This window comes from Octopus bimaculoides, chromosome 11, assembly GCF_046866305.1.
Source record: "Octopus bimaculoides isolate indiv1 chromosome 11, ASM4686630v1, whole genome shotgun sequence".
NCBI classification, from domain to species: domain Eukaryota; kingdom Metazoa; phylum Mollusca; class Cephalopoda; order Octopoda; family Octopodidae; genus Octopus; species Octopus bimaculoides.
This window is the reverse complement of record NC_142938.1, coordinates 8,933,191-8,946,971: the sequence shown is the minus strand read 5'-3', so window position 1 is coordinate 8,946,971 and position 13,781 is coordinate 8,933,191. Positions and strand designations below refer to the sequence as shown.

The 13,781-nt window shown below is 38.4% G+C and overlaps 1 protein-coding gene across 2 annotated transcripts in view; it reads right to left on the bottom strand.

The window, feature by feature from the left end:
• LOC106880005 (isoleucine--tRNA ligase, cytoplasmic) overlaps window positions 1-13,781 on the bottom strand; it is a 55,178-nt gene that overhangs the window by 3,848 nt on the left and 37,549 nt on the right. For both annotated transcript variants that reach the window (XM_014929791.3, XM_089359420.1), the window contains exons 16-27: window positions 12,678-12,872; window positions 11,245-11,331; window positions 10,143-10,226; window positions 9,531-9,675; window positions 8,713-8,833; window positions 8,112-8,203; window positions 7,313-7,390; window positions 5,316-5,437; window positions 3,675-3,777; window positions 3,119-3,202; window positions 2,653-2,940; window positions 1,438-1,533 (exon numbers count right to left, since the gene is read on the bottom strand). In XM_014929791.3, coding sequence (XP_014785277.1) covers window positions 1,438-1,533; window positions 2,653-2,940; window positions 3,119-3,202; window positions 3,675-3,777; window positions 5,316-5,437; window positions 7,313-7,390; window positions 8,112-8,203; window positions 8,713-8,833; window positions 9,531-9,675; window positions 10,143-10,226; window positions 11,245-11,331; window positions 12,678-12,872 — 1,495 coding nt within the window. The remainder of the gene's footprint in view (window positions 1-1,437; window positions 1,534-2,652; window positions 2,941-3,118; window positions 3,203-3,674; window positions 3,778-5,315; window positions 5,438-7,312; window positions 7,391-8,111; window positions 8,204-8,712; window positions 8,834-9,530; window positions 9,676-10,142; window positions 10,227-11,244; window positions 11,332-12,677; window positions 12,873-13,781) is intronic.

Genomic DNA, 13,781 nt, shown 5'->3' with positions numbered 1-13,781 from the left:
TAAGCATGCTAGTGATTCTGCCAGCTCATCACCTTAACGCTCATAAATATTACGAATAACAACTCTAAACATGTTCAGTATACAGTACATTGCACACATACATTTATTAAGCACTACACACACACATTTACTTCATAAAGGCAGCAAGCTGACACAATGATTATCACTCTGCACAAAATGTTTAGCAGCTTTTCTTCCAGCTCTTTATATTCCAAGTCCAAAATCTGCCAAACTTAACTTTGCTCCTCATCCTTTTGAGGTGGATAAAATATGCACCAGTTGAGCACTGGGGTCAATGTAATTGACAAACCCTGTTCTCCTAAACTTCAGACCTTTTGCCCTTAGTAGAAAGAACTATACATTTATTGCATGCATTTATACCCAATCAACACAAGGTACTCTCTCACCACAACATACATCATCAGTCAAACACCTCTAACAACCACTCATTCTCCTTCCACACACTTGCAAACTCTACCCACCCTTCCCAATCTTCTTCCCCCACTCTCTCTTGTACCTTAAGGGCACACTGACATCTCATCACTATCAACTTTAATCTCTCTTTCCAGCTTCATGTCAATTACTCCTGCTTGCCCTTATATAATGCGGGATAAAAATATATCATGCCTGAAGTAAGAAACCTGTTCTTATCCTTCTCTCTGAAGTAATCCAACATCAGTCTGTTATAATGTCCACTCCGATATAGCAGTAGAGTTAGTAATACGAGTAAAGACACCATCTGTGACCAACTTTGAGTTGACAACTCGACTTCCTATGTCACAATATTTGTAATGACTAGCACATACCACCTGTCATGTGGGAAGGATGTTCCAGTATTATTATTATTATCATTATCCCCATAATACTCTCATAATGTAACCCCTCAATACCTAACAGAAAGCCAGCTGAGGAGTTTTTTTCATTTTGCAAGTTACTTGGTGATCTCACTACTACTGCCATGAAAACAAGCACCTAATACTCTATAAAATGGTTGGTGTTTAGAAAGGTATCCAGTTTGTTGACCCTTCCAAGCCATGCCAGCATAGAAGACAGACATTAAATAATAATAATGATGGTGTGTGTGTGTGTGTGTGTGCATCAGTGTGAATGCTTACGCTCTGCACTTCTCTGAAAAATCGCTGAGCTGCAGACAGTGATGCTGACATTTCTGTTAAAGAGTGGAATAATAAAAACCTTACTTGAAAATTAGATAAGGGATGGCATGCAAGGACTTCTGGCAGTAAAAGACAATGCCTCAATAATATGTACTCATTTAACCTATGCTAAAATATGGGAAAATAGATGTAAAACACACAAACAAATAAATACATACACACACCAAGTTTCTTATATTTTAGAAACAATGCATACACGCAATGTTTTAGCAGACAAAGAAACAATGCACACTATTTTAGCAATACACACACAATTACTTACCTTCTTCCTCAGTTTCTGAATACGATTAATGACTTCTCGTGCAATACCTTCTTCTACCATCGACTTGTCAGGGGTCACATCCAACATGATCAGAAGCTAGAATATTAAATGGATTTTAGTAAGACTGATGTGTGAGACCAGTGGTTCTCAACTATTTTTTCCCTATGGACCTTTTTGATTCCTATTTTATTCTACTGTACCCCTATAGACATTTGATGTTTAAAACAGTCCCATTACATTTATATAATTAAATATTATTAGAAATTATATGAAAAATTGTTGAAATATTCTGCATATAAATTCTGTATAAATTAGTATAACCAATTTATTGTACACCAATTTTTAACAACAAAATCTTATTTGGAACCTCAAAGGTCAGGTAGACCCTGATTGAGAACCGCTGAGTTACATAATAGTGTCTCTGATGGTAAGCACTGCTCTCTACTATACTGTATTATTTCAATTTATTGTACTGTACTATAACCACACCATAATATACTTCTATATACTCTACTACACCAAACTATGTTACATTCTATTTGATGATGGAATCTCCAGTCGAAAATGACATATGAGTATTTAGTGAAGAAGCTAACACTATACAACCAACATAAAATGATAAAAGAACAACGTTCAATCAAAACACAACCACTTGGGCTGGAAATAACACATCACAAAACCTACAAAAACTAACACAAGATTAGTAAAAAGTTACAGATGCGGAACTGGTTACCTTCATATAAAGACACAAAGATAATTCATTTTATGTTTAATTTTTACAATATAGTACATCACTCTATAATATATATAATAATACACTTCTATATACTGTATTGTACTACATCAGTCTATAATATTGTATGTATATACTTCCCTGGCACTCTGTTGGTTATGACAATAAGTGTTCCAACTGATCTGATCAACAGAACAGTCTGCTCTTGAAATTAACAGGCAAGTGGCTGAGCACTCCACAGACATACCTACCATTAATGCAGTTCTCAGGGAGACTCAGCATGACATGGCAGGCTCTTTGAAATACATGCACTAATTAACTTTTGCCAGCTGAGCAGATTGCAACAATGTGAAAAAAGAGTGTCTTGCTCAGACACCACCAGCAATCAAACCCACGATCGCAAGGTCGTGGGCTGAATACCCTAACCACCCAGTTGCACATCTTCACAGTTTTCCATAAAGTAATGAGAAAAGGCAACTTACATCATTATCATAATGTGCTTCATATGATGATTCTCCCTGTGCTTTCGAGCCGACCTTGTAGGACAGCTGCAGCTCATCTTCCACTAGAACATTCCCTAATACAGTCACCTTCTCAGTGTTCTGGTATTCTGCCAACTGGTTGTCGCTTAACTTGCGGATGGCAGCCATCAGGTCTTTGTACTCTTTCTTGTATTTTGTTCCCAGAATTCTGTGGTTTGGTTCAGCTCCCAATGTCACTCCATATTTCTCCTTGTCTGTGGTGACGGTCAACTGTTTGATATTCAGTTCCTGTTGAAATAAGAAAGAAAGAAAAAAAAAGAGTTGATTCTTAAAAGGAGGTAAAAAAAAGACCACATTGCAAGCTTCATTATTCAGTTATTAAGTAGTCTATAAATGGTGGTATTAGTGACATTGATGAGACTGATGATAGTGATGACGATGATGAGTGAGGGAGAATTTTTCTTACCTCTAAAATATAGCTTTCCAAGGACTTGATATCTTCTAAGGCCTCAGGATCTTTGTGAATGGCAACAACTTCCTTAAGAGGATACTGCAAAAGAAATGAAAACTAATAAGTATCTCTAACCAATTAGTTAGATCTATTCCCTCTCATCTGGTGGATATTCAAAAAACATTTCTCAGTTCCCTTCCTACTGCTGTACTGTGGCTTTAGAATGAAATAAACTCCCTAAACAGACATCCATCAGAAACCTACAGTCCCTTCTAGATGTAGTACAGTAGTACATCTAGAGATGCATTAGAAATTAGTTTCTTAAATAAATAAGTAAATACTTGCATCTCCTAAACCACTTCCAGATATGGCAGCATGAAACCAGGATAAAAACCATTACAGAATTTATAATCCAAAGGCAGAGAATATTTCATGAATTAAAATAACATAAGGATACATCTTACATGTACCAGTCTCTCTTCCTCTCCCTCTCACTCTCTCAGCAAGCTATATTTCACAGTTTCACATGTCAAGCTCAACTATAAAGCCAAGTGTAAAATGGAACTAATACCTTCACAGGAAGTGTTTTACGATCCCGCACCACACGGCCCATTTCAATGACACACTGCATTTGGAAGACTGCACGTTCGATATCTTTCTTAATCAGAGAGTCACTGGAAAAAAAATAAATAGACTATAATTAGAGTCATTATTTTCATCCACCCTCACCAATGCTTTCAGTTTCATCATCATCATCATCATCATCATCGTTTAACGTCCGCTTTCCATGCTAGCATGGGTTGGACGATTTGACTGAGGACTGGTGAAACCGGATGGCAACACCAGGCTCCAGTCTGATTTGGCAGAGTTTCTACAGCTGGATGCCCTTCCTAACACTAACACGTATTTATTGATCACTTAGCAAATGCAGAATATTTAAACCTCTGAGATCAAATAAGCATGTATATAAACCAAGACAGTCTCTGTAAGATCACTCAACCCTGCCAAAAATAACAGCCAAATCTCTCTCAATCTATAACCTACCATCTTAAAAAAAAGGACAAGTTGTACAATTCCTGAGAAAACTACAGAATGGTCCTAGCTGGGATGTTTTTTGATCATAAGTCTGCTTGATCAGCACCAACTTGGGGTTAAACAAGAATAGCCTGGCTTGCAAAGGACAGGTTTCACCCTACACAACATACCTATACTGTCTACTCCTCTCTACACAACCAATAAGCTGCATGATGATAAATGAGATGACTGGTGGTGGTGATAATTGCTATTTATTATTGTGAATATTTTTTTTTGATAAATTATTATCCAAAGGTGAGGGAATATTCATTGTTCTAAAAATGGCATCATCATCATCATTTAGTGTTTGCTTACCATGCTGGCATGGGTTAGACCAGTGGTTACTAACCTGTGGTCCACAAAGGTAGTACTGGGGGGGTCCATCAGCATGTTAAGCTGACAGACCTTTCAATATCCTGAGGTCCGTGGGAAAACTCATCAAAATAAAAGGGGTCCTTGTTACTAAAGTGGTTGGGAACCATTGGTTTAGACGGTTTTGGCTGAAACTGGTAAGCCGAAGGGCTACACTAGGTTCCAATCTGATTTGGCTTGGTTTCCATGGCTGGATGCCCTTCCTTACATGCCAACCACTCCAAGAGTGTAATGGGTGTTTTTTTACATGCCACCAGCACCATTGCCAGTTATGTGACACCAGCATCAGCCATGACTATGATTTCACTTGGCTTGACAGGTCTAAAATCAATCCCTGCAATCCCTGAGCCATAGCAATCAATGGGAGAGGGGAATGAAGTTGGTGACAGGGCTAATGAATGTTGTATGGGGGTGGGTGATGGTTGTGGTGGTGACTGAGAGATAAAGGGAGACGAGACGTGTAATTAAAACATTCAACTGTTAGCTGGTTTATATTCAAGATAAAGGGACTTTTGACTGACCCAGGGATCCAATCACAAAACACTGCCACAAAATGTCCCGTCCAACCCATACCAACATAGAAAAGTGGATGAACAAAATGATGATGATGATTCAGCCACAGGTAGGGGATCAATAGCAAACGTGGACTAGCCAGCATTGAGTACACAGTAACAATTATGCTGTTAACTATCCCTTATAGAATGGAAAAAAAGATATCAAAGAAGATGAAGTCAGATGAGATGAATAATTATATATATATACATACTTCACAGAAGGATAAGAGAGAAAATGGATGCTTCTCATATCCTGTTTGCTGCCTTTCTTCTGAGGTAGGAACTGCCGTAGGTTCTGGTACATGTGTTCAGTGAGGAAGGGAATGAATGGAGCCTGAAAGAAGACAAGACAGAAATGTAACTGCACAAGTCATAACTGCACTGCATTGAGAGAATGTTGCCTTATGATGGGTGTATGCATGTGTGCTTTGTTTTGTGAGTGTTTGAATCCTTCCCACTTTTACCTTTCACTTGTTTCAGTTATTAGGCCGTGGCCATGCTGGGACACAACCTTGCCTTCAAGGATTTAGTTCAACAAATCAACCCCAGTACTTATTTTTAAATCTGGTGCTTACTCTATCAGTCTCTTTTGCTGAACTACTACATCATGGAGATGTAAACAAACCAGTATCAGCTGTCAAGTAGTGGTGAGGACAAATACAAAGACACGCACATAGAAGGCTTCCACATACCAGGTTCACTCACAAGGCATTGGGCTGTTCGAGACTATAGTAGAAGTTACTTTCCGAAGGTGTTATGTAGTGCGATTGAACCCAAAACCACATGGTGGCAAAGCAGGCTTCTCAACCACAGAGCCATGCTTGTTTCTATACAAATTCCATTTTACTCTCATCAACTCACAAAAAAATTAAGGAAAGGAAACAAGTCTTTTTAATAATAAAATAACACCCATGTTAAAGTAACACTTCTAATACTTCTAGCAAAGTCACTACAACATTAAATAACTGAAAGTTTCCAATGAAATTCTTTTAAGATTTAAATTAGCGAGAATTAAGCTTAGACATTGGGAGGCCTTTGGGAAGGTGGAGAACTTCATAAGAAGTCCCAAGGCTTCTATGAAAATCAAAAGAAAGATCTTCAATGAGTGCATCCTGCCAGTGATGATTTCTGGCAGAGAAACATGGACTCTCAACATTACCATCATGAATGCCCTGGTTGTAGCCCAACAAAAAATTAAACAAATCATGCTTGGCCTCACTGTGAGACAAGAAAACCAACACTTGGATCCAATAGCACAGAAGAGTCAATGAGATCATAAGAACCATATCACACATCACACAAATGAAGGACAACAGATGGACAATCAGGGTGACAGAATGGACATCAAGACAATGGACATGATGAAGAGGCTGACCAAAGACAAGATGGCGAGATGATCTCACCTGCTACCTGGGGTCTATATGGCCACGACTGGCCAGAGACAGACACTGGTGGAAGGAGTCCAGGGAGGGGTTCCTCCTTCAGGAGTGATGAAGCCCTGGATGATGGATTATAAGAATTCAAAACAAAGATAGCTATATAAGTTGACAGAATCAGATGTATTCTGGTTGTACTTCATATCTAAGTTGTTGAACTGAAATGTCTTATGTAAGTTACACGTTTATACCTGATTGTACCCTGATATAAGATACTGATTTTGCCCCAGTATTAACCATAGAAAAAGATGGGAGGTTTTTTTTCATTACATCACTTACTTTCTCCAGTTATAAATATCATACAAAAGAGTATTTCACAAAATAAAAACAAATAAGTACCATTTCCCATACTTTTATGAGACAACAAAATGTCCCTCAAATCACAGGCCTTAACACTGTTACTTGTCCTGTCAGAAATAGCAACCAAATCTTTCTCAAATCAACCCTACTATCTCAAAAAAAATACCAGATAAATAAATATTGAATCCTATGGTCCTGAATATCATGTACAAAAAAGAAATAATGGGACGACCTGGCTGTGGCTAAAATGCCTTCAATAATGGGTCTGCACAATGTCGACGAATGCAACATGAAGCACACACAGAGCTCTGTGTGTGTGTGTGTGAGAAAGTGAGAGAGAGAGAGAGAGAGAGAGAGAGAGAGAGAGAGAGACTGAGAGAGACTGAGAGAGAGAGAGAGAGAGAGAGAGAGAGAGAGAGAGAGAGAGAGAGAGAGACTTGTAAAGAAGATACAACAAAGGAATATCAACTTACCATTACTTTGGTCATACAGAACAGAACACTAAACAGAGTCTCCAGAGCATGCAGACAGTCTTGGGAACCAAATTCACCCTAAAATGATTAATGGGAAAACATCACTTCAGCAACAATACAATTAATACTTGCCATATTTATTTCTGCATAAGTTGTGCCCCTACATTAGAGCACTAAATCTTCATATAAGATTTTTCCACTACATAGCTTTAGCTTTGCCCTGTGTATAAGTGCATACACACACACACACACACATACGGTGGGCATGTTTCCGTTTCTATCAACTAAATCCACTCATAACAATGATGTTACTTGGTACTTATAACAGTACATTATTATCATCATTTAACACCCGCTCTCCATGCTAGCATGGGTTGGACGGTTTGACTGGGGACTGGTGAACCAGGTGGCTACACCAGACTCCAATATATATATATATATATATATATATATATATATATATATATATATACTGTAGTTGTTTCACATACTAGAAATAGCAGCCAAATCACTCAAATTACACCCTATCATCTCAAAAAAAAAAAGGAAGGATGAAGTTGATAATGCAGTCCTAGTATAATTGTATCTGCAAAAACAGGAAAAAAAATGGGTAGTTGAAGCTGGAATGCTTTTGATCTTGGTTCCATTTGAGCAGAGATGACCTGGGACTAAAACCAACCACTGATTCCAATTACGGAACAGCAAGGTGAACTGGGTCACTGAAAAGCAAGTATCTCAGCCAGGGACAGAGCATGGTGTCAGTGATGAGATATGAATCATTGAAATGCAAGTCACTAACCTTCAGTCTCTTCCTGTTCATACGGACATACCAGTTAGTCAGTTGGTCAACAAACTTGAGGAGCCGAGGGATGACAGTGTAGAGGTGGTAGGCTGCAAAGAAAGACAATGATTAGTAGTCAACTGAGGGGTGAGAGATCACCACAAATATTATTGGTGTTGTAAAGAAGTATTAGTAATGTAGATAAAAGATTTCACCCTTTGTTTGACAAAGGGCACTTACTGCCTAAAAACCATCAATTAATCACCAACAATTAATCAAATGCCAATATATTAAAGTTTTCTCTCACTCTTACTTCCTGTTTCTGTTGTGCCTGTAATTCAAAGGGTCAGCCTTGTCACACTCTGTGTCACGCTGAATATCCCTGAGAACTACGTTAAGAGTACACGTGTCTGTGGAGTATTCAGCCACTTGCACGTTAATTTCACGAGCAGGCTGTTCTGTTGATCGGATCAACTGGAACCCTCGACGTCGTAAGTGACGGAGTGCCAACAACTAAAGCCAGTACCTACTAACAATGTTTTCTGTTGTTTTTTAAATTCTCAGAACCATGAAAAGAGAGAACAATATAAAAAGGAAATACAAGAAAAACTGAACTCACCAGCCATCTCTTCTTGGACATATTTGATGAGTGACTGTGTGAAAGACAGGATCCAACAATCCATGTAGCTGGGAGATGGCTGAATTTTTTCTTCGTCATACACAAATTTCATATTTTCATCCTTCAACAAGAAGAAAGCAACAGATACAGAAAGAATGAGTATATAGTGTTATGTGTGCATATGTAGTACATCACAGTAAAATGTGTATGTGCAGTGGGGAGTGCATGTCTGCTTGGCCAAATAGTTAAGAAGTTTATTTCACAATTACGAGGTTATGAGTTCAAGTCCTACAGTGCAACATCTTGGGTAAGTGGTTTCTACCATAACCTAAGCATTGTGAAGGGAACTGAATACAAGTGAACAATGTGGGAGCCCAATGAATGGACTGTATCTGTACTTCAAAAGAAGTCTTGTCATACACACTTCTAGCTGCACCTGTTGCATAGGAAGTGCATGGGTTGGTGGACTCGTGATCATAAGATTGTGGCTTTGATTACTAGACTGGGTGAGGTGTTGTGTTCTTGAGCAAAACACTTCATTTCACAATGCTCCAGCCCACTCAGCTGGCAAAAATGAGTAATTCTGCGACAGACTGGCATCCTGTCTGGGAAGGAATATATACACCAAAGAAACTGACCCTGTGCTCTTTACGGAGTGATGTGGGCCAACCTAACCCGTTTCATAACATATGCACACACAAATGCATAAACACAAACATATGAACAGCTTAGAAGAAATATTGGTCATAGCAAGATGCTGGCTGGCCATGTGAGAAGGTTCGAGGAACACAAAAGCAAAGGAGGAATCAGTGACTTACCCTCTGTAATCTGTCAATGTTCATCATGAGGAAACGGTAAGCATTGTACCATGGTAAAAAGACGTCTTTAAGAATATCACGGACACCTTCTTCTTTGAATTTTAGGTTGTCGGCCCTCACAACTGGTGAGTTGATTAAATATAATCTGAAACAGTGAAAGAGGTACATGTACATGTGTGCGTGTGCATGTGAGAAAGAGAGAGAGAGAGTGTCCATCACCATCATCATCATTTAACATTCATTTTCAATGCTGGCATAGGCTGGATGGTTTGACAGGAGCTGCACCAGGCCCCAATTGTCTGTTTTGGCATGGTTTCTACAGCTGGATGCCCTTCCTACTGCCAACTACTTTACAGAGTGTACTGGGTGCTTTATATGGGGCAATGTCACCAGTGCTTTTTACATGGCACTATTATCAGTAGTTTTTATGTCTATATACAGTATATATAGTGTAAAGAACATATTTAAATGCCACTCTCTCTTTTTTATGTAAAATGATAAAGTACTCAATACGCGTAACAGTGTGTCTTGTCAGACAGATGAGAGGTTGGAAGTATTGTGATGATTTTATATATCAGTGACATCCAGTAGATGGAAAGACAGTAGACTAACCTGAGAGCATCAGCACCATATTTGTTGACAATATCCAGAGGATCTGGATAATTCTTCTTGCGTTTACTCATCTTCTGGCCATCTCTGTAAAATAGGTGCAAAACAACCAGATATTAAGATTGGTATGGACAAAAAAAAAAAAAACATAAATGATGTAAAGCAGTGGTTCTCAACTGAGGTCCATGTAAAATTTTTGGGAGATCCCTACAAGCAATATAATAAATTGGGGACCCACAGTAGTATTTTAAAGGTCTGGACATTTTTTATGGCACTCCATCGCTTACGACGTCGAAGGTTCCAGTTGATCCGATCAACGGAACAGCCTGCTCGTGAAATTAACCTGCAAGTGGCTGAGCACTCCACAGACACGTGTACCCTTAACGTAGTTCTCGGGGATATTCAGCGTGACACAGTGTGACAAGGCTGGCCCTTTGAATTACAGGCACAACAGAAACAGGAAGAAAGACTAAGAGAAAGTTGTGGTGAAAGAGTACAGCAGGGTTCACCACCATCTCCTGCCGGAGCCTCATGGAGCTTTAGGTGTCTTCGTTCAATAAACACTCACAACGCCCGGTCTGGGAATCGAAACCGCGATCCTATGACCGCGAGTCCGCTGCCCTAACCACTGGGCCATTGCGCCTCCACGGTTCAGACATTAAATGATGATGATTGGACAAAATGCTAAGCAGCATTTCTTCTGGTTCTTTACATTGTGAGTTCAAATTTCACCAAGGGTACCTTTGCCTTCCATCTTACCTTCTCCCACTAAAATTGCTGGCCTTGTGCCAAAATTAGAAAGAATTATTATTACTTGCATGCAATAATTTCGAATGTAAAGAGTTCTTTGAGATGGCCTAACCTTTCAATTTTGACGTTTTTTTCTCATAACAGTGTAGCATTTGAAGCAGCAGTAAGAATTATTAACAATATGTTCGTAGGGTTAAGGATCCCATAACAGAAATATGGATACTTGACAGGTAAAGACAGAGATTGTTCAAGTCCTTAAAAGGTGTTTATACTTTGCTTTAGAGCAAAAGATTAACATAGATAAAGTAAACTCTGACCACATTAAAATGAAAATGGAAAGCTGTTTTTTACTCACTGAGCAAGTACGAGACCATTACTGATGAGGTTTTTAAATGGTGGTTTTCCAAACAGAAGGGTGGACAAGACCAACAGGGTGTAGAACCTGTGAGAAAAAAAATAAAACATCACATCAATAAACTATTATGTATAAGTATGTTTTTTGAATAATAGCATCACTAAATACAGTACTCACCAATGTTTGGTTTTCCATGCTTAAATTCAAAGAGTTAATCCATAATGTAATCAATTTTTATAGATTTAATTCAAAGAACTAATCAAATTTTCCCAGCCTTTTCTATGCACACTGAAGATCTGAACAGAAATTAATTTTAACACTGACCTATTGGAATGTTCATTAAGAACAAAATATCTGATGAAGCTAATGTTCATAATTATGTTGCATTGATTTTTTTTTTTAAATCCAATCTCCCGCACCTACCTCCCCACATACACACAAGTGCATGCACACACACACTCAATCTTTTGGTTATGTATTTGTCAAAAACTGAGCCAGCAACAAACACAGCTACTTCAAGAACCACTTCTATAGACCAGGGATTTTCAAACTGTGGTCCGCAAGGACAAGACAGGGGGTCCGTGGACAGCAAATACTTTTTATGGGCAATTTGATTTTATATATGGTTTTTAATCGAAATCTTTTAATTGACAATAAACCTATTTGTTAAATACTGTTAAATAAATAAATGTAAAAATATATGTTATTTTAAGCAAATATTTATGTATAAATTTCATAAAGTGTTTATAAGGGGGTCCCTAAGGTAAAGCCTGAAATATAAAGGGGTCCGCAAGTCAAAAAGTTTGAAAACCCCTGCTATAGACAACAAATCACAAGTCAACATAGAAAGATTCAGTGTGGTCACTCGATTTGCAAGAAATAGCAGCCAGATCTCTCTCAAATCAGACTGGAACACATGGAAAGATTCTACTAGACAATATAACTGTAATTACAAGAGGAGATGGTCACAAAATTCACCACCATCACTGCAACCATGGCCACCACTACAGCAACAGCAATTTTTTACTTGTTTTAGTCATTGGACTATGGCCATGCTGGGGCACTGCCTTAAAGGGTTTAGGTAAGCAAATCAACCCCAGTACTTATTTTTCTAAGTCTGATACTTATTCTGTGTTTTTTGTTGAACTGCTAAGTCACAGGGACATAAATAGGCGTTGGTGTCATTACCCCAATACACATGCACACACGTGTGCACCTATGCATACATATATGATAAGCTTCCACACAGTTTCTGTCAACCAGATCCACTCACAAGGCATTGGTCAGCCTGGCGTTATAGTAGAAGACACTTTAACTCAAGGTGCCATTTAGTGGGACTGAACCAAAAATCGTGTGGTTACAAAACAAGCTTCTTAACCACACAGCCATGCCTGAGAAAGATAACATTGTGATTGCTACGATAGTCCACTTACCATCCACGTGTCTGATCAATACCTTCAGCAATGAAGTCAGCTGGAAAAGTCTCATGAAACACCTTTTTGTTCTCGAAAGGATAATGCACCTGGGCGTAGGGCATGCAGCCACTCTCGAACCAGCAGTCAAACACTTCTGGCACACGCCGAAGCACCCCTTTACCTTGTTTGGATGGGATTGTTAGATGGTCAATGCTACAGAATAGAAAGAAAAGACATGTTGCACAGGTCGCGTCATAAAGAAGACAAATCACACATCTACATATACAAACATCATACACAAAAAGACACACACATATACATTATACACATACACACACATGTCACGAAAGAAAGAGCACTCTATACATTTATTGGGAGTTACATATATGGATCAAAACAGTTTGATTCAGATTTCATGCTACTTAAAATTTCCAAGCCCCAAAAGGGACTTTTCAACAGGCCAGTGGGGGATTTGATCCATACGTGTAACTCCCAATGAATGCGTTGAGTGCCCTTTCTTTCATTTGCCCACTGACGCATACAATTGCTCCAGACCCTGTTGACCTCTATCCACAAACATCTGACCAAATGGAGAGACAACCACTACTATAAAGAAATCCACTCATGTATCACTGTACATACATACACATTTATAAATACAAACAGTATTGTCTTAATACAAAATTTACATACACACACACCTATACACACATTAATATATGCCAACAAATTTCCTTATACATTAATGTATAGAAAATGTACACACTGTATACATGCATACAAATTTACTTATTTATGCATACACACACATACAACTGTTTACAAAATCCCTTTAAACATCAATAAACACGTCTGTATGAATTTATACACACACAAAAACATAGACAATGTATTAATACATACAAATTGACTCACAGTTATTAAACATCATCATCATCATCATCATCATCGTTTAACGTCCGCTTTCCATGCTAGCATGGGTTGGACGAGGTTGTATACATATGAATGTTGTATACATATGAACGCACTTATACATGTTCATGATGTTTGCAACTTGATTTTGAACATTGCCATTGCTTGACTGTTTTCTTGAAGCAGCATGGACAGGCTTTTCAGCCAAAT